Here is a 21,535-nt window from a genome sequence, read left to right on the forward strand (position 1 = left end):
TTACTTTCATATTTTGTTGAAGTACTATTCAATGAATATATTTATAAAGGATTTTTGAATTGTTGCTATTTTTAGAATATTTTAAAAAAATCTCACGTACCCCTTGGCATACCTTCAAGTACCCCCATTTGAGAACCACTGATCCATCCATCCATCCATCCATCCATTTTCTACTGCTTATTCCCTTTTGTGGTCGCGGGGGGCGCTGGCGCCTATCTCAGCTACAATTGGGCGGAAAGCGGTGTACACCCTGGACAAGTCGTGACCATAGACAGACAACATTCACACACTAGGGACCATTTAGTGTTGCCCATCTACTTATTTCCATGTGCATGTCTTTGTAGGTGGGAGGAAGCTAGAGTACCCGGAGGGAACCCACGCAGTCACGGGGAGAACATTCAAACTCCACACAGAAAGATCCATAGCCCGGGATTCCTAGAGCCCAAAAAAAGTCTGCGGGCTATAGAGCGTTTTCCGTTCGGGCTCCAGTACTCTGGAATGCCCTCCCGGTAACAGTTTGAGATGCTACCTCAGTAGAAGCATTTAAGTCTCACCTTAAAACTCATCTAGCCTTTAAATAGACCTCCTTTTTAGACCAGTTGATCTGCCGCTTCTTTTCTTTCTCCTATGCCCCCCCCTCTCTTGTGGAGGGGGTCTGGTCCGATGACCATGGATGAAGTACTGGCTGTCCAGAGTCGAGACCCAGGATGGACCGCTCTCCTGTGTATCAGTTGGGGACATCTCTACGCTTCTGATCCGCCTCCGCTTGAGATGGTTTCCTGTGGATGGGACTCTCGCTGCTGTCTTGGATCCGCTTTGAACTGAACTCTCGCGGCTGTGTTGGAGCCACTATGGATTGAACTTTCACAGTATCATGTTAGACCTGCTCGACATCCATTGCTTTCGGTCCCCTAGAGTGGTGGGGGTTGCCCACATCTGAGGTCCTCTCCAAGGTTTCTCATAGTCAGCATTGTCACTGGCGTCCCACTGGATGTGAATTCTCCCTGCCCGCTGGGTGTGAGTTTTCCTTGCCCTTTTGTGGGTTCTTCCGAGGATGTTGTAGTCGTAATGATTTGTGCAGTCCTTTGAGACATTTTTGATTTGGGGCTATATAAATAAACATTGATTGATTGATTGAACCCAGACTACTCAGGACCTTTGTATTGTGAGGCAGACGCACTAACCCCTCTGCCACCGTGAAGCCCACCACTGATCTAATCCATTATTATTATTATTATCAAAAATGATTCCTGGCCACCGCTGCTGTTCACTGCTCCCCTCACCTCCCAGGGTGTGATCAAGGGTGATGAAACAAACACCTAGTGTGTGTGACATTCATTGTTACTTTAACTTGTTTTGTTTTTATATATATTTATTTGTATTATTATTATTTCTTATTATTTAATACTCTATATGTGTTTTTGTGAATTATAAATGTATGTTTTAAATAAAAAATAAAAATTGTCTTCCGGGTCTAACCTCCTACGTCACGCTCTAATCCCAAAAGAGAGCCGGCGTGCCGATGACGTCATCTGCGCGCCGCACGTTGGCGTCTTGAAGCGAGGCCACGCGGTCGTGTCGTGTCGGCCACACTCAGCCCGCGTGCCGCCCACGTCGAGCGGATGAGAGAAGCATGTTTCCACACACACGCAACGTGTCTGCGCGCCCACAAGCCGACAAAGTGAGCGCAGGAGCCGACGTCACGCCGCACGTCGCATTAGACCTCCGGCCTTTATCGGCGGCCAGGTGGCAGGCTGAGGGACTCCCGGCCCGCCAACACAAGCACACTTCTACTTCTTACCGCTTGTCCTTCTCTTACTGCTCGTCCTGAGTACTCAACTGCCGACACATCACAACCATTAAAGTTCTGCTCAGCGACTTTGTAAGTATGGCGGACAGCTGACCGGTCAACTGTTGTTACTGTGACGTGTTGGCTTGGGGGGAACAGCCATCCGTTTTCTACCGCTTACAGTCATAGTTGGTGTATTAGTGTTGGCTTGATGTGGAAAATGCAACCATCCATTTTCTACCGCTTACAGTCATAGGTGGTGTATTAGTGTTGGCTCGATGGGGAACATGCATCCATCCATCCATTTTCTACCGCTTACAGTCATAGGTGGTGAATTAGTGTTGGCTTGATGGGGAACATCCATCCATCCATTTTCTACCGCTTACAGCCATAGGTGGTGTATTAGTCTTGGCTTGATGGGGAACATGCATCCATCCATTTCATACCGCTTACAGTCATAGGTGGTGTATTAGTGTTGGCTTGATGTGGAACATGCATCCATCCATTTTCTACCGCTTACAGTCATAGCTGGTGTATTAGTGTTGGCTTGATGGGGAACATCCATCCATCCATTTTCTACCGCTTACAGCCATAGGTGGTGTATTAGTGTTGGCTTGATGGGGAACATCCATCCATCCATTTTCTACCGCTTACAGCCATAGGTGGTGTATTAGTGTTGGCTTGATGGGGAACATGCATCCATCCATCCATTTTCTACCGCTTACAGCCATAGGTGGTGTATTAGTGTTGGCTTGATGGGGAACATCCATCCATCCATTTTCTACCGCTTACAGCCATAGGTGGTGTATTAGTGTTGGCTTGATGGGGAACATGCATCCATCCATTTCATACCGCTTACAGTCATAGCTGGTGTATTAGTGTTGGCTTGATGTGGAACATGCATCCATCCATTTTCTACCGCTTACAGTCATAGCTGGTGTATTAGTGTTGGCTTGATGGGGAACATCCATCCATCCATTTTCTACCGCTTACAGCCATAGGTGGTGTATTAGTGTTGGCTTGATGGGGAACATGCATCCATCCATTTCATACCGCTTAGTCATAGCTGGTGTATTAGTGTTGGCTTGATGGGGAACATCCATCCATCCATTTCTACCGCTTACAGTCATAGCTGGTGTATTAGTGTTGGCTTGATGTGGAAAATGCATCCATCCATTTTCTACCGCTTACAGTCATAGGTGGTGTATTAGTGTTGGCTTGATGGGGAACATGCATCCATCCATATCTACCGCTTACAGTCATAGGTGGTGTATTAGTGTTGGCTTGATGTGGAACAGCCATCCATTTCCTACCGCTTACAGTCATAGGTGGTGTATTAGTGTTGGCTTGATGGGGAACATGCATCCATCCATTTCATACCGCTTACAGTCATAGGTGGTGTATTAGTGTTGGCTTGATGTGGAACATGCATCCATCCATTTTCTACCGCTTACAGTCATAAGTGGTGTATTAGTGTTGGCTTGATGTGGAACATGCATCCATCCATTTTCTACCGCTTACAGTCATAAGTGGTGTATTAGTGTTGGCTTGGAGGGGAACATGCATCCATCCATTTTCTACCGCTTACAGTCATAAGTGGTGTATTAGTGTTGGCTTGATGGGGAACATGCATCCATCCATTTCATACCGCTTACAGTCATAGGTGGTGTATTAATGTTGGCTTGATGGGGAACATGCATCCATCCATTTTCTACCGCTTACAGTCATAGGTGGTGTATTAGTGTTGGCTTGATGGGGAACATGCATCCATCCATTTTATACCGCTTACAGTCATAGGTGGTGTATTAGTGTTGGCTTGGAGGGGAACATGCATCCATCCATTTTCTACCGCTTACAGTCATAGGTGGTGTATTAGTGTTGGCTTGGAGGGGAACATGCATCCATCCATATCTACCGCTTACAGTCATAGGTGGTGTATTAGTGTTGGCTTGATGTGGAACATGCATCCATCCATTTTCTACCGCTTACAGTCATAGGTGGTGTATTAGTGTTGGCTTGATGGGGAACATGCATCCATCCATATCTACCGCTTACAGTCATAGGTGGTGTATTACTGTTGGCTTGATGGGGAACATGCATGCATCCATCCATATCTACCGCTTACAGTCATAGGTGGTGTATTAGTGTTGGCTTGATGGGGAACATGCATCCATCCATTTTTTACCGCTTACAGTCATAGGTGGTGTATTAGTGTTGGCTTGGAGGGGAACAGCCATCCATTTTCTACCGCTTACAGTCATAGTTGGTGTATTAGTGTTGGCTTGATGGGGAACATGCATCCATCCATTTTTTACCGCTTACAGTCATAGGTGGTGTATTAGTGTTGGCTTGGAGGGGAACAGCCATCCATTTTCTACCGCTTACAGTCATAGTTGGTGTATTAGTGTTGGCTTGGAGGGGAACATCCATCCATTTTCTACCGCTTACAGTCATAGTTGGTGTATTAGTGTTGGCTTGGAGGGGAACATCGATCCATCCATTTCCTACCACTTACAGCCATAGGTGGTGTATTAGTGTTTGCTTGATGGGGAACATGCATCCATCCATCCATTTCTACCGCTTACAGCAGGGGTGTCTAAACTTTTTCCACAGAGGGCCGCACACAGAAACATTTAAGCATGCATTTTGATATTTTTCATTTTCAAACCATAACAAAATATATGGATTTTTTTTTTTTTTAATCCTTAGGGCTCCTGGGGAGCATAGAGGGTCTCAGTCACTAAAGTGTTAAAAATAAGTCAAATTATTATTATTTATTTAATGCTTACAGTAAATTTTCTATTTGAGGTTGATATAAAGTAAAACAAATAAGGTTTTATGCGTTTTCTGTCAAAGACAACTTGTTTTTTTATAGTAAAACTGAAATATGCATTATTTAGATGGATAGTACTTTATTGATTCCTTCAGGAGAGTTCCTTTATTTAGCAATTAAAGGCCTACTGAAATGAGATGTTCTTATTTAAACTGGAATAGCAGGTCTATTCTATGTGTCATACTTCATCATTTCGTGATATTGCCATATTTTTGCTGAAAGAGTAGAGAACATCCACGATAAAGTTCGCAACTTTTGGTCGCTAATAAATACTTGCCTGTACCGGAAGTAGCAGACAGGTGCAATAGAAACAGGTGGATGGATTAAAATGCATGAGAATGTTTTATATTTTGAACGTTATTTTTAACACTGTGATTACCAGCGGAATTATTAATTACTTATCGTGTTAAGCAACGTCAACAAAGATTTATCTGAGAGCCAGATGCGGTCATCAAAAGAGCCACATCTGGCCCGAGAACCAGAGGTTCCCTACCCCTGATATAGAGTGAACAATTCTGGTCCAAGTATTGATCCCTGAGGTACTGGCTTAATTAATGTTTTTGCTTTGATTGACTTAATTGGGTGCCTTGGAGTTAAGTGTGGATTGTTGCTCTGTTTGAGGAACTGTTTTTTCAAAGTGAGGAATTGGAAATTTCCACTTTGGTAAATAACTAGCGCAGCATCAATCCCAGCAAAAGTAAACAAGAGTCTTTGCAGGAGTTGGCATCTATGTCAGAAACAAGAGAGGCTGCTGATGTGAACTGTGTAATTACAGGATAGCTCAGGGCAAAGACTGACACTTAGATGGTCAGCTTTAGGGCACATCAATGCACCTGTGTGTCAAAGTCAAGGCCCTGGCCTGCGAATGAGTTATCTATGGCGGTGTTTTTCAACCACTGTGCCGTGAGATAGTCTGGTGTGCCGTGGGGGATTATGTAATTTTACCTATTTGGGTTTAAAACATTTTTTGCAAACCATTAATTATAGTCTCCAAATAATGTGTTGGTGTTGTTGTTGTCCAGAGCTCGGCAGAGTAACCGTGTAATACTCTTCCATATCAGTAGGTGGCAGCCGGTAGCTAATTGTTTTGTAGGTGTCGTAAAGGAGGCAGTGTGCAGGTAAAAAGGTGTCTAATGCTTGAACGAAAAATCAAACAAAAGGTGAGTGCCCCTAAGAAAATGCATTGAAGCTTAGGGAAGGCTATTCAGAACCAGACTAAAAGTGAACTGACTACAAAGTCAACAAAAACAGAATACTGGACGACAGCAAAGACTTACTATGGAGCAAAGACGGCGTCCACAAAGTACATCCGAACATGACATGACAATCAACAATGTCCCCACAAAGAAGGACAAAAACACCTGAAATATTCTTGATTGCTAAAACAAAGTAAATGCGGGAAATATCGCTCAAAGGAAGACATGAAACTGCTACAGGAAAATACAAAAGAGAAAAAGCCACCAAAATAGGAGCGCAAGATAACTAAAACACTACACACAGGAAAACAGCAAAAAAGTAAACATAAGTCAGGGTGTGATGTGACAGGTGGTGACCGTACACCTACTTTGAGACAAGAGCTATAAGATGCATATTTGTTTATGGTTTAAAGTCATACCAGACAATTGCGACTTTTTGCTATCAAGCGAGTTTTGTTTTTTAATGATTTTTGCTGGTGGTATGCCTCCGGATTTTTTCAACGCAAAAAAAAGGTGTCTTGTCTCAAAAAAGGTTGAAAAACACTGATCTATGGCCCCCGGGATAATATTTCATTAGTATTACAACCGGCCCGCAGGCCACAGCCACCTGCAGCTGTTTGCTACGCATCGATACTCAGTCAGTGTCGGCGCTAGGAATTTTCAAAATGGGGTCCCAGGGACCCCATCATGTCTTAAAAGGGGGACAATGTTGATTTTTAGCTAGGGTGTAAGACCGGATGTTTTTGGGCATTATCAATGCTAAAAGCAATTGGGAGGCTTGTAACTCAAATTCTGGTTTCAAATTTAAAGCATACCAATTAGGCCAGAAATAGCTCATCTCAAAACACTCCTAAATTGGGGCACTTGTAAGTCAAGTTTCAGATACAAGCAATATGGGATAGGCTCTAGCTTACCGTCATCCTAATTACAAATAATCTTTCCCCCCAAAATATAAGTTTTATTATAAGATATTCCACTGAGACTACAATTTAAACTGCACCACTGCTTGTTTCAAAACATATCTTCAGATCATTCCACTTCCCTGGGAAAAGGAGTCATCTACAGCATGTAGGTTCAACAAATGCTGAGTAGTAAGTCTGATGGAGGATCCACAGGTTCATTGATACTGTTGTTGCTCATTGTCTACTAAGGCTAAAGGTTTTTTTTTATTATCCAGACATGCTCCTGGGACAGGCTCTCATCAGGGAAAGTGTGCTTTTGTCAGATAGTTGGCTGATGGGCACACATGGCCCCAGCTGCTCATTACATTAAGAAGAAGCTCCTACACTACACTAAGGCCTACACTAGGGCTGGGTGATATATGGAATATACTCCATATATCGCAGGTTTGTTTCTGTGCGATATAGAAAATGACTCGTGATATTGGAGTATACCTTCTCACGCAGTTGCTTTTAGCTGCGGGTATTACACTACAGGCTCTTCTCACTCTATCTTGTCTCTCCTTCTCACAGAGACATAAAAGAAGCGCACCTTCTTACTTAGTCACATACGTGCAACGTCACACGCCCTCGCTTAGCAGAGAGGTAGCAGCCTGTGATGCTAGTGATGTGGTGCGAGTGGTAATACAAGCAAGAGAAGGTGCGAATCTGGTAACAAATGAAGAAAAAATTAACTCCTAAGAAAAACAGCAGGGGGTCCATTGTCTGGTGGTGGTTTGACTTCAAGCGGGAAGATGTCGAATAGACAACCGCAATATAATGTTAAAGTACCAATGATTGTCACACACACACACAAGGTGTGGTGAAATGTATCCTCTGCATTTAACCCATCCCCTTGATCACCCCCTGGGAGGTGAGGGGAGCAGTGAGCAGCAGTGATGCTGTGCCCGGGAATCATTTATGGTGATTTAACCCCCAATTCCAACCCTTAATGCTGAGTGCCAAGCAGGGAGGCATTGGGTCCCATTTTTAATAGTCTTTGGTATGACTCGGCCGGGGTTTGAACGTCCATCCTACTGATTTCAGGGTCGACACTCTAACCACTAGGCCACTGACTGAGTAGGTCAATATGTCAAGTATGCGGCAAAAGCGTTGCTACAAAAAGTAGCATTACTGCTAATTTGTAGCATCTTTTGAGAAGTCATCTGCTAGTAGAGGTGCGCGGATTGCGGACACAACCGCGGATAAACCGCGGGTCGGACGGGTGACATAAGAAAAAAATAGATTTTAAATAGTTTTGGGCCAGTGGCGGTTGAACCAATTGGGAAATATATATATACATAGTTAAATGTTGTTCCCCACATATGAAAAACGAGCAGCATTCTTTGAAACAGTCAATTGTTCATCAGGCACTGCAGCACAAAACAACACGACACAACAGAAGAAGAAGAAAAAAAGAAAAAGAAGTGGCGCAAGTGAGCACTCCTTCAGCGCAGCAGGCTACATTTTAGAGGCCAGGCGCTCTCACCTGAATCCTGGCACTGCAGATGCCATTTTATTCCTGCATAGTGCTAACAAAAACAAAAGTAAGTAGACATACGGTTGGATATGTTAAAAGAAGGGCTGGGCAACGATTAAAAATTTTAATTGAAGTTAATCGCACTATTTCTCCGATTAATCGCGATTAACTGCATTGTATACGCAAAGCCCAATAATGAATTCAAAAGTAGTGTGTAGTGCACCTTTATTGGAATATTCTCCCACATGAACAAAAGCGCCAAAACATTTGTTGTGCAAACACAATTTAAATCAGTCCTTGTTAAACAGTAGCAGTTAAATAGCATATTTTATGAAAATCAACTCAAAAAATGTAAATACAAACATTTAAGCTTATTGCCACTGCCAGGGTATTTAAGTTATCCTGTTTGTTATGGAAAATAAATATAATCTACATACAAATCTCTGAGCCACAATCATAACATCTGAACAGGCAATTTCTGAGGTAACAGCAGAAACATTTTTTTTATCAGTGATCTTATGTTTAAAAAACCTATATTATAGGTAGTGGGCTGTTTTAGGGAATTTTTGATCAAATTATCCGAAGTAGCAATATTAATAATGTTGTGTTTATTCTGCGTAGTGCACTTTAAAATTATGACCATATCTAGGAATTGATATGATGGGAATGTTCCGATTGTTTGCTTGGTGCTTTGATAAACTGAACGCATCATATACACATGGTACTATATTGTGATGTTATGAGCCAGGGAAAAAAAGAACTACCCTACCCAGCATGCAACAGGAGTGACGAGCATGCGCGGTAGCCCGGTATAGGTTGTGTCGCCATGACGGCATCTTGTATGTTGTGATATGCACGCTCTGAATGTTAAGAACTCAGCCAACACTCCTCGTCTGTATTATTGATAAATAGACAGACAACACATATACTCCGCTGCTTCACAGGCCGCTGGATGTAGCCGGCAAAGTATTCCCATGCTAGCTAGCCGGTCTAGCAAGCACGCGTCATTCAGTCCAAAACGGCCCGATCTATCCACATTCAGAATTGTCTGGCGGTCGTAAGTGATCCCGGAGTGACCACGCTGTAAGCCAGCCATGAAATTTGCAGAATTGTCCGGTATTTTTGCCAAATGTTCCATCTTTACCAAGGGCCCCTCGACGCTGAAGTACATCCGGGAGATGCCATCTTGTTAAGAAAAGGCGTTAACAAAATAAAAGCATGTAAACAACATACGCAAATGTGCGATAAAATAATTGTCGGAGTTAATAGATTGATGAGTTAACGCGTAATTAACGCATTAATTTGCCCACCCCTAGTTAAAAGAATTAGTCTATACCAAATAAGCCCATGTCTAACCTATATTGAGTTCGGTCAGCTGAATAATTTTGATGGTTACGTGTTGTTCAGGCGCATTACAATGCAAAGGAATTAAGGCAATTGCGTTTATTGTTTTTTTTTTATTTTTTTATTTGAGATATACTACTGTGTGGTAATTATTTGGCCTCGCTTTCCAGTGAAGCACATCTCCGATTGGCTACAATGTCATTAAGACTATTTAGCCTGTTTTGTCGCGACCGTCTATTTTCATTATAATTCAAGTTTGATGATAAAGTGCAGTCTGATGGGTTTCATTTCCCCCCTTCAGCTATTTGCCTTGGCCAATAAGTTGCAGGTAATTTATTATTATTTATTTAATGTATTTTTGTTTCAATAGGGATGCCACGTATGGGGTTGTATAATTTGAGTTTGTGCGCGTGATTGACAGCCTAAGGCTTATGAGGCAGATTTTTTATTTATTTATTTCAACTTAAAAAGGTATGATCCTATGCCTACAACATAGGCGATGTGTTTGTCTTTATTTTCCTGCCTGTCGTTGACAATGGAGATTGTCTGATATTCTTTCATGGCTGCAAATCAATAAATAAAAGTTCATCTTTGTCGCGGAATTGTCCACAGTTTCCCTATTTCAGCATTATAACGTTAACAAGTTAATATTCATTGAAATAAATTCAGAACATTTTTTTTTACCTAATGAAAATATAGGCCTAGTCTTTCTAAAACATTTTTTAACTTGAAAGCATCGTTCTGCTTGCTGCAACTGCGCACACAAAGTGTGAGTTACGCACTCCTGATCTTGAGGGCACTGGCAACACTTTCTTAATGGAAATGACAATAATGTTATAATAATGATAAATAATATTTTGACGCATTAATCTCTTAGCCACTAATGCGTGGCCAAGAGTTATTAATGCGTGGCACGCATTGAATGTCTCTGGTGCATTGGTTTAGTTTCCATTCTTTAACAGGCAAAGGCTTTCTAACCTCACTAATGCCTTGCATTGTCTATATTAGATATATAACAACGGGCGGGTGGCGGGTGGGTGTGGTTTTAATAAAATGTTGGTTCGGGTGGATGACGACTTTTGTGATACTGTTGCAGATGAAATAATTGCCTATCCTACCTGCTAGAGAATGAGTGCTTGAAACTCTGCATGTCAACATCTTAGTTCAGTGCCACACCAACAAAATGCTGAACCAACTATTTCCAGATCAACACCTTATGAAAAAAATAGTCGACAACAGAAGGAGATAAAGTCTGCAGGAACCTACCACATAGTGAAGGACATACACTATTTGATTTCCTATTATGCAGCTCGTTTTTATTTGACACTTATTGAAATATCTTGTGACATCATGCACAAAAGTGCACTATATTTGTTTTCAACTATTGTAGTGGCGTTCTGTACAAAAAGTGCACTTTAATTGAGTGTTGTTTTGATATGTCATCTTAGTGACATCATGCACAAAAGTGCACTCAGCTTGTTTTAAAATGTCTCTGACAATCTTGCACTTTCTGTTTTGGAAATGACATGAATGTTTGTGCCACTGCTTAATAACTGTTTAATAAATACACTTTTAGTTGTGATTTTCCTCTTTGCATGAAAGTTTAAAAGTAGCATATATGAATGCAGTATGAAGAAGAATGTTTGAATGTAGACACATAGAATCATCATACTGCTGTGATTATATGCATCAAGTGTTCATTCAAAGCTAAGGCAAAATATGGAGATATATATGCTGTATCGTGACATGGCCTAAAAATGTCAAGATATTAATAAAAGCCCATATCGACCAGCCCCAGCCTCTACATTATGGGTGTCAAACTCTGGCCCGCGGGCCACATCTGACCCGCCGTGTAATTTAATTTGGCCCTTGAGGCAATATCAATTTAGCATTAGAGCTGGCCCGCCGGTGTTATACAGCGTCGGTGCCGCTGTAACACCGCATTCACCGCTAATACTCATACTTGCCAACCCTCCTAATTTTCCCGGTAGACTCTTGAAGTTCAGTGCCCCTCCCGAAAATCTCCTGGGGCAACCATTCTCCCGAATTTCTACCAATTTCCACCTGGACAACTATATTGGGGGCATGCATTTAAGGCACTGCCTTTAGCGTTCTCTACAACCTGTCGTCACGTCCGCTTTTCCTCCATACTTACAGCGTGTCACATAATATTTGTGGCTTTTACACACACACACAAAAGTGAATGCAAGGCATACTTGGTCAACAGCCATAGAGGTCACACTGAGGGTGGCCGTATAAACAACTTTAGCACTGTTACAAATATGTGCCACACTGTGAACCTACACCAAACAAGAATGACAAACACATTTCGGGTGAAGATCCGCACTGTAACACAACATAAACACAACAGAACAAATACCCAGAACCTTTTGCAGCACTAACTCTTCCGGGAAACTTTCAGCAAACTGACCAATAATTAACGTTTTATTCATGCATTTTCTCTTGCTACTTCAAGGCTTGAATGTTTGGTTCATTCATTATTATTTTATTTTCAAATTTATTATTAGCCTGTTGATATTTACCTCAGAAGATTGCAAATAGAAAAAAAGACATAATATTTTTATTTACTTTTTATTTGACATGCCATTGATATTTTTTTAATTATTATTATTATTATTTGAAACTGGATTTTGCATGTCACTAAAGTTATATAAGCCTTGTTTATTCAATATTTAATGCAAAACTTGTTTGGGTCCCTATTAAAAGGTTCATTTGTTCAACCTTGGCCCGCAGCTTTGTTCAGTTTAAAATTTTGGCCCACTCTGTATTTGACTGTGACACCCCTGCTCTACATGTTCTCATAATGGGCATTGGGGCAACTCATATCTTTAAAATGTCCACTTGAGCCAAGAGCTAGCATCTGTCCTCATGACTGGGAAGCATGTAACATGACTTCAAATGTCACTGGTGAGGTCAGCGACTTCACATCGGAGTCTGTAGTCCGAGCCTGAATGTAAGTGTTTGCTCAGAAAAGACATGAAGCATAAATGAGGCACTTCTCCTTTGCTGGGCCAACACAACCAGCTGACTGTCTTTGAAATATTTTATCGATATTCTCACTCAAATGTCCTCTTGTAACCTGGCACATGGCACTTGGTTTAAACTCATTAAAAGGCATGTGTGTTTTACAGGGTCAGGGAGAGGCATCCGCACGAGGGACAACCATGACGGGCGACTGTCTAAACTGCATCAAGTACCTCATGTTACTCTTCAACTCCATCATGGCTGTAAGTATTTCATGTAGTCTTATTATTATTATTGCCTTCAATCTTTTAATGCGATGTACAGTACAAGCAAAAAGTTTGGACACACCTTTTCCTAATGCCTAATGCAATGTGTTATTTTCATGACTATTTACATTGTAGAGCATGGGTGGGGAACCTTTTTGGCTGAGAGAGCCCTGAAAGCCAAATATTTCAAAATGTATTTCCGTGAGAGCCATATCATATTTTTTAACACTGAGTACAATTAAATGCGTGCATTTTTAAGTAACACCAACATTTTTAGTGTATAATAAGTCTCTTATTCTTTTTAATAACATTGTTATTCTGAAGCTAACCAATAATAAATAAATTGTCATGTCTGTTGATCATTTTGTTTGGCCATGTGCTGTTTGTCCTTTGGACTCTTTAAGTCCGCCCGATTGTACCTGAGATAGGCGCCAGCGCCCCCCGTGACCCCGAAAGGGAATAAGCGGTAGAAAAGTGATGGATGGATGGAAGTTTCCGTTTTCTTCCACTCCCTTGTCTGGTTTCCTTGGTTACTCATTTTGTCCACCTGTCTCTGGTGGACAAAATGCCCGCTCACCTGCTTCCCGAGCACTAATCAGAAGCAGTGTTTAAGCTCGTCTTTGCCAGTCAGTCGCCCTGTGCTGACTTGTTTCATGCCTTGCCATAGTTTCGTGCTTCATGCCATGCCAAGTAAGTTTTGTTTGATTTATGTTCTTAGTCTGTTTAAAGCTTTGTTTTTTAGCCAAAGTTGTGCCTTCGCTGTGAGCGATTTTTGTTTGTATATTTTTTTAGCTAAAATTAAATCATGTTTTTACCTAAATGCAATGTCCCGAGTAGTCCGTCTGCCTTCCTGGGAGAACGACCTCGCAGAAAGCTGCAACCCCCCAGTCATTGTGACGAAAAATACTTCTTACCATTAATGCGACTTCTTGAACAGGTACGGTAGAAAACGGATGGATGGATTAAATGCATAAAAATTTTTTGTATTTTGCACGTTATTTTTAGCGCTGTGATTACCAGCGAAATTATTCATAATTATCGCGTTAAGCAATGTCAGCTAAGATTTATCTGAGAGCCAGATGCAGTCATCAAAGAGCCACATCTGGCTCTAGAGCCATAGGTTCCCTACCCCTGCTGTAGATTGTCACATCAAAACTATGAATGAACACATGTGAACTTATGCACTTAAGTAAAAAGGTGAAATAACTGAAAACATGTTTTATATTGTAGTTTCTTCAAAATAGCCACCTTTTTGCTCTTGGTTACTGCTTTGCAAGCTCTTGGCATTCTCTCCATGAGCTTCAAGAGGTGAAATGGTTTTAACTTCACATGTGTCATAGTTTTGATGCCTTCAGTGACAATCTACTATGTAAATAGTTATGAAAAGAAAGAAAATGCATTGAATGAGGAGAAGGTGCGTCCAAACTTTCGGCCTGTGTACGGCAGCCTCCTACAATAATGATATCACAGTGTATTATGTGGTATATAATAGAACCAAAACAAAATATAAAAGCTGTTTGGAAATGGTTTAAAATGTTAAAAGTCCTTATACTGTTACTAACATTTTCTAGATAATTCTATGATTCAATTGTTGATCACGATTACAATCAGACAAAAACACGGGTGGCTGTGTAATATTATTAATATTTTAATTATTTAAAACTATTGGCAAAATCCCTCTTGTGTCCAAGGAGTTATTTCCTGATGTTGTGAACGATGACAACAACGACGAGATTTTTTCTCATCACAAATATCGATGTCATCACATAATGATCGCGACCCGATTCCGGATAAGCGGTTGAAGATGGATGGATGGATGGATGGACTCTTTAAATCCACCAAATCAGTCTCAATATCCTATTATTAAAATTGGATTACAGGGTTGCATCTTGAAGATTTGAGATAATCTCATCATAAATACAGAGGTCAAATCAAAATGATGTGACTAATGTGAATTCCTCAGCCATAAGGGGTGTGCAAGGTCGCAATAAATGTTGCTTATAATGCTTTTTAAAAATGTTTAAAGAAAATAATGTTTTTTTTATAAAGCTATCAATCTCTCTAGATCATGGGTGTCAAACTCTGGCCCGCCGTGTAATTTCATTTGGCCCTTGAGGTAATATCAAATTAAGATTAGAGCTGACCCGCTGGTATTATACAGCGGCGATGCCTCTGTAACACTGCATTCACCGCAGATACTCATACTTGCCAACCCTCACAAATTTCCCGGGAGACTCCCAAAGTTCAGTGCCCCTCCCGAAAATCTCCCAGGGCAATCATTCTTCCGAATTTCTCCCGATTTCCACCCAGAGAAAAATATTGGGCGCGTGCCTTGAAGGCACTGCCTTTAGCGTCCTCTACAGCCTGTCGTCACGTCCGCTTTTCCGACATACAAATAACGTGCCGGTCCAGTCACATAATATATGCTGCTTTAACACACACAAGTGAATGCAAGGCATACTTGAACAACAGCAATAAGGGTCACATTGAGGGTGGCCGTATAAACAGCTTTAACACTTTTACAAATATGCGCCACACTGTGAAGCCACACCAAACAAGAATGACAAACACATTTCGGGAGAACATCTGCTTCGTAGCACAACATAAACGCAACAGAAGAATTACCCAGAATCCCCTGCAGCACTAACTCTTCCGGGACGCTACAATATACACCTCCCCGCTACCACCAAACCCCGCTCCCCCAATTTTTATTTACATTTTATTTGATAGGCCATTGATATTTTTTACTCATTATAATTTGAAACTCGATTTTGTATGTGACTATAAAGCTACATAAGCCTTGCTTGTTTAATATTCAATGCAAAACTTGTTTGGGTCCCTATTAAAAGGTTAATTTCTTCAACCTTGGCCCGCGGCTCTGTTCAGTTTTAAATTTTGGCCCACTCTGTATTTGAGTTTGACACCCCTGCTCTAGATCATAGGTCATCTACAGCAGTTTTTCAACCTTTTTTGAGACTAACTTTTTTTAATTGAGTAATCCAAAGGCACACCACCAGCAGAAATCATTGAAAAAAAGTCCTTGGATATTAATTTAAACACTATACTTGTCTCAAAGTACTGTCACCACCTGTCACACACGCCTTAACTTATTTTCAGTTTTTTGCTGTTTTCATGTGTGTAGTGTCTTGTGCTCCTTTTGGTGGCTTTTCCTGTTTTTGATGGTATTTTCATGTTGCAGTTTCATGTCTTCCTTTGAGCGATATTCCCCGCACCTGCTTTGTTTTAGCAATCAGGACTATTTCAGTTGTTGCTACCCTTTTTTGTGGAGACATTGTTGACCGTCAGGTCATGTACGAATGTACTTTGGGGATGCCGTCTCAGCAAGGGATGTCTCGATCCAGGTTTTTGCACTTCCGATCCAATACCGATATTGTTTTTGCACTTCCGATACTGGCCTATCCGAGCATGTATTAAAGTTTAAAGTTATTTACCCTACTTAGTTGTCAGATTCATGTTGAAAAGGGTTTTAGTACTCTTGATAACAACTAGCCAGCTGAATTAGGTAAGTTTGAATAATACACAATAGTTGGTATTCAAGGATAAAGACAAAATAGACAAAATTATACACGACAAACAGAAATGGCATCATTAAACAGTACAAAAGTGAACAGTATAAAGTGCAAATAATGCTGTAAACATTATTGGAAAAAAAGCAAAACACACAAACAACCTGAGTGGGATAATATGTCTATAACTCAGCATCAATACATGCTCTTGAACAAGTGTAAACTTCTTTCAATTGTTTGCCCCAGTCAGGGGGGAGGGCAAAAAATTGAAGTCCAAGCATAATGGGGAGATTCTTTCTAACAAAGACAAGCACTTGAAGATGCTCAGGTGTCAGCCTGCTCCTGTCTTCATCTATGATGAGTGAGGCTGTGCTAAAAAGCCTCTCACTCGCAAGAGTCAATAAAATGTCTTACAACTTTACCACCACGCATGACTTTATTGTGGTATGTTTTGCACTCCACCTCTTCATCTTTTTCGTTTAGTAGGGTAAAAATATTCCCACACAGCTGACATTTTTACCGTAACTTTTAATTCACACGGCCGTCTTAACGGTTAGAACTCAGACCTGTGGATGTGTTGGAGGTGTTCTGGAAAATGCGGAATGGAGTGTAGGGAGCAGCAGAAGAGTGGAATGTATTATTTAAATTGGTACGTTGGAAAATACGGACCGGATTTTTTTAAAAACTGGATCTAGATCTGCATTTTCCCATGCCTTGCCGATAAGCATTTTTTTGGCAAATATCAGCGGCCGATCCGGTCCAGATATCGGACAACCCTAGTCTCAGCTCCACCCCCTCTTAAATCTTTGCTGTCGTCCACAATTTTGTTTTTCTTCACTTTTTAACTTTCCCTAAGCTTCATTGACTTTTTTTAGGGGCATTCACCTTTTGTTTATTTTTAATTTAAGCATTAGATATCTTTTTACCTGCACACTCCCTCCTGCTGTCTTAAATCGTGTAACCCTAGGCTTTTGTGAAGTTGGTGTCGATGGAATGATTTAAGACCCCATGACTGACTAATGAAGCTGCATTTGCATCTCATTAGCCCGGGCCAATCTTAATTCTATTAAGCTGTCCTTTTGATTAGATTTGAGTGTGCTCACGCACGTTTGAGTCTGTCATGTGGAGTTTGTGACTGGCACCTGGGTTTATCAGTCTCTATCAGACAATGGAGGGTAATCTTGTTACCGAGAGTCTGTAGAGGAGGGGGATGGTCAGTTTAAAGAGGTTGTTATCCATCGCCATTCTTTTAGCCAAATGAAAGCGCTCCGCATCGCCGATCAGATGTGCTTGTTGCACAGTTGCAGCGATAATGCAACCAGTCAAGCATAAATTGGTAAAAAAATTAATCTATACACACAGGTGTCTACAAGAGGAAGTAAACCCGCAACCTTTGTTTTGATTTTATCACATGGTTAAACCGTTACAAATTTAAAAAGTCAAATAATAATATGGCTCTTAAAGAGCCTGACCCCAGATGAAGCGCTAGCTGTCCAAAGTCAGGGCCCAGGGTGGACCACTCATCTGTACATCAGTTGGGGACGTTTCTGCGCTGCTGACCTGTCTCCACTCAAGATGATATCCTGCTGGCCCCACTATGGACTAGACTCTCACTATTATGTTAGATCCACTATGGACTGGACTCTCACACTATTATGTTAGATCCACTATGGACTGGACTCTCACAATATTATGTTAGATCCACTATGGACTGGACTCTCACACTATTATGTTAGATCCACTATGGACTGGACGCTCACTATTATGTTAGATCCACTATGGACTGGACTCTCACTATTATGTTAGATCCACTATGGACTGGACTCTCACACTATTATGTTAGATCCACTATGGACTGGACTCTCACTATTATGTTAGATCCACTATGGACTGGACTCTCACACTGTTATGTTAGATCCACTATGGACTGGACTCTCACACTGTTATGTTGGATCCACTATGGACTGGACTCTCACTATTATGTTAGATCCACTATGGACTGGACTCTCACTATTATGTTAGATCCACTATGGACTGGACTCTCACACTGTTATGTTAGATCCACTATGGACTGGACTCTCACACTGTTATGTTGGATCCACTATGGACTGGACTCTCACTATTATGTTAGATCCACTATGGACTGGACTCTCACTATTATGTTAGATCCACTATGGATTGGACTCTCACTATTATGTTAGATCCACTATGGACTGGACTCTCACACTATGTTAGATCCACTATGGACTGGACTCTCACACTATTATGTTAGATCCACTATGGACTGGACTCTCACACTATTATGTTAGATCCACTATGGACTGGACTCTCACAATATTATGTTAGATCCACTATGGACTGGACTCTCTCACTATTATGTTAGATCCACTATGGACTGGACTCTCACTATTATGTTAGATCCACTATGGACTGGACTCTCACACTATTATGTTAGATCCACTATGGACTGGACGCTCACTATTATGTTAGATCCATTATGGCCTGGACTCTCACACTATTATGTTAGATCCACTATGGACTGGACTCTCACACTATAATGTTAGATCCACTATGGACTGGACTCGCACACTATTATGTTAGATCCACTTTGGACTGGACTCGCACACTATTATGTTAGATCCACTATGGACTGGACTCTCTCACTATTATGTTAGATCCACTATGGACTGGACTCACACTATTATGTTAGATCCACTATGGACTGGACTCTCACACTATTATGTTAGATCCACTATGGACTGGACTCTCACAATATTATGTTAGATCCACTATGGACTGGACTCTCACTATTATGTTAGATCCACTATGGACTGGACTCTCACTGTTATGTTAGATCCACTATGGACTGGACTCACACTGTTATGTTAGATCCACTATGGACTGGACTCACACTATTATGTTAGATCCACTATGGACTGGATGCTCATACTGGACTCACACTATTATGTTAAATCCACTATGGACTGGACGCTCACTATTATGTTAGATCCACTATGGACTGGACTCTCACACTATTATGTTAGATCCACTATGGACTGGACTCTCACTATTATGTTAGATCCACTATGGACTGGACTCTCACACTATTATGTTAGATCCACTATGGGCTGGACTCCCACACTATAATGTTAGATCCACCATGGACTGGACTCTCACACTATTATGTTAGATCCACTATGGACTGGACTCTCACACTATTATGTTAGATCCACTATGGACTGGACTCTCACAATATTATGTTAGATCCACTATGGACTGGACTCTCTCACTATTATGTTAGATCCACTATGGACTGGACTCTCACTATTATGTTAGATCCACTATGGACTGGACTCACACTATTATGTTAGATCCACTATGGACTGGACGCTCACTATTATGTTAGATCCACTATGGACTGGACTCTCACACTATTACGTTAGATCCACTATGGACTGGACGCTCACTATTATGTTAGATCCACTATGGACTGGACTCTCACAATATTATGTTAGATCCACTATGGACTGGACTCTCACTATCATGTTAGATCCACCATGGACTGGACTCACACTGTTATGTTAGATCCACTATGGACTGGACTCACACTATTATGTTAGATCTACTATGGACTGGACTCTTCACTTTTGTGTTAGATCCACTATGGACTGGACTCACACTATTATGTTAGATCCACTACGGACTGGACGCTCACTATTATGTTAGATCCACTATGGACTGGACTCTCACACTATTATGTTAGATCCACTATGGACTGGACTCTCACTATTATGTTATATCCACTATGGACTGGACTCTCACACTATTATGTTAGATCCACTATGGACTGGACTCTCACACATTAGTGTTAGATCCACTATGGACTGGACTCTCACACTATTATGTTAGATCCACTATGGACTGGACTCTCACACTATTATGTTAGATCCACTATGGACTGGACTCTCACAATATTATGTTAGATCCACTATGGACTGGACTCTCTCACTACTATGTTAGATCCACTATGGACTGGACTCTCACTATTATGTTAGATCCTCTATGGACTGGACTTTCACTATTATGTTAGATCCACTATGGACTGGACTCTCACTATTATGTCAGATCCACTATGGACTGGACTTACATTATTAGTATATGTGTTCAAAGTTAAGATGATTGTGTTGTGTTAGAAGTTCTTTATCAGGCACAATGAAATCTTGGTTAGGCTTTGTTAATTATAATATAAAAAAAGTGTTTTCAGGAAATAAGTTCCTAGACACGAGGGCTTTAAGGAAAATACCCAAAGTATTTAAATCAGAGACAATAATATGTAATGATAGCCAAATTGTATTAATATTACATGTTCAGTTAGAGTTGTCCTGATACCAATAATTTGGTACGGGTACAAAAATGTATATCCATACTTTTTGGCAAAATCGGCATTCATTTTATGTTTATAAAACTTATATTTTTGGATTTATATTACATGATCTAAAAATGACCTGATATTCTGTAAATATGTATTTCCATTTCCATCCTTACACTCTCTAAACAACCAACAAGTGAGAAACTGATCCAGAGTATCGTCTAGTATCTAACCCATCCTTGTCTCTTTTGTCAGGTGGTGGGTGTTCTCTTTCTCGCCGCCAGCGTGTGGGTCTTATTGGACACTTCAGGACTCAAACATGTCATTATGATCAACCCCCTGCTGAACCCCACCATTTATGGCTTCCTGATCTTGGGGGGCGTGCTCTTCCTTCTGGGCATCGTGGGATGCACCGGGGCCGCCCGTGAAAACAAGTTTTTGCTCATGGTTGTAAGTCAACAATGATGATGATGATGATGATGATAATGTGCACATGTTCAGGCTTCTGACTTGCAATGGTAGCCCAGGGGTACTATTGAGCTCCCATAAGTGGAGTACATTCATCCGTTAGTAGGATTTTTTTATGCAGTCAACAAAATAAATTGCCTAATACCGTATTTTCCGGATTATCAGTCAATCAATGTTTATTTCTATAGCCCTAAATCCCAAGTGTCTAAAAGGGCTGCACAAGCCACGACGGCATCCTGGGTTCAGAGCCACTTTTATATGAACATTATAAGGCACACTGACGACGAGCAGGTCTAGTCAGGTCTCTTTTCATACAAAAGCTGCATTAAAGTGGTCGTTA

General features: G+C 41.1%; 1 protein-coding gene across 3 annotated transcripts in view; it reads left to right on the forward strand.

Moving 5' to 3' along the window:
• Positions 1-21,535, forward strand: part of LOC133563543 (tetraspanin-18B-like) — a 132,797-nt gene that overhangs the window by 76,864 nt on the left and 34,398 nt on the right. For 2 of the 3 annotated variants that reach the window (XM_061917712.1, XM_061917713.1), the window contains exons 3-4: positions 12,733-12,828; positions 20,983-21,177. In XM_061917712.1, coding sequence (XP_061773696.1) covers positions 12,733-12,828; positions 20,983-21,177 — 291 coding nt within the window. Of the gene's footprint in view, positions 1-1,530; positions 1,883-12,732; positions 12,829-20,982; positions 21,178-21,535 lie in introns of those variants that run through there. The other variant, XM_061917714.1, reaches the window with a different exon arrangement.

This window comes from Nerophis ophidion, linkage group LG12 (genome assembly GCF_033978795.1).
Source record: "Nerophis ophidion isolate RoL-2023_Sa linkage group LG12, RoL_Noph_v1.0, whole genome shotgun sequence".
In the NCBI taxonomy this organism is placed as follows: Eukaryota; Metazoa; Chordata; class Actinopteri; order Syngnathiformes; family Syngnathidae; genus Nerophis; species Nerophis ophidion.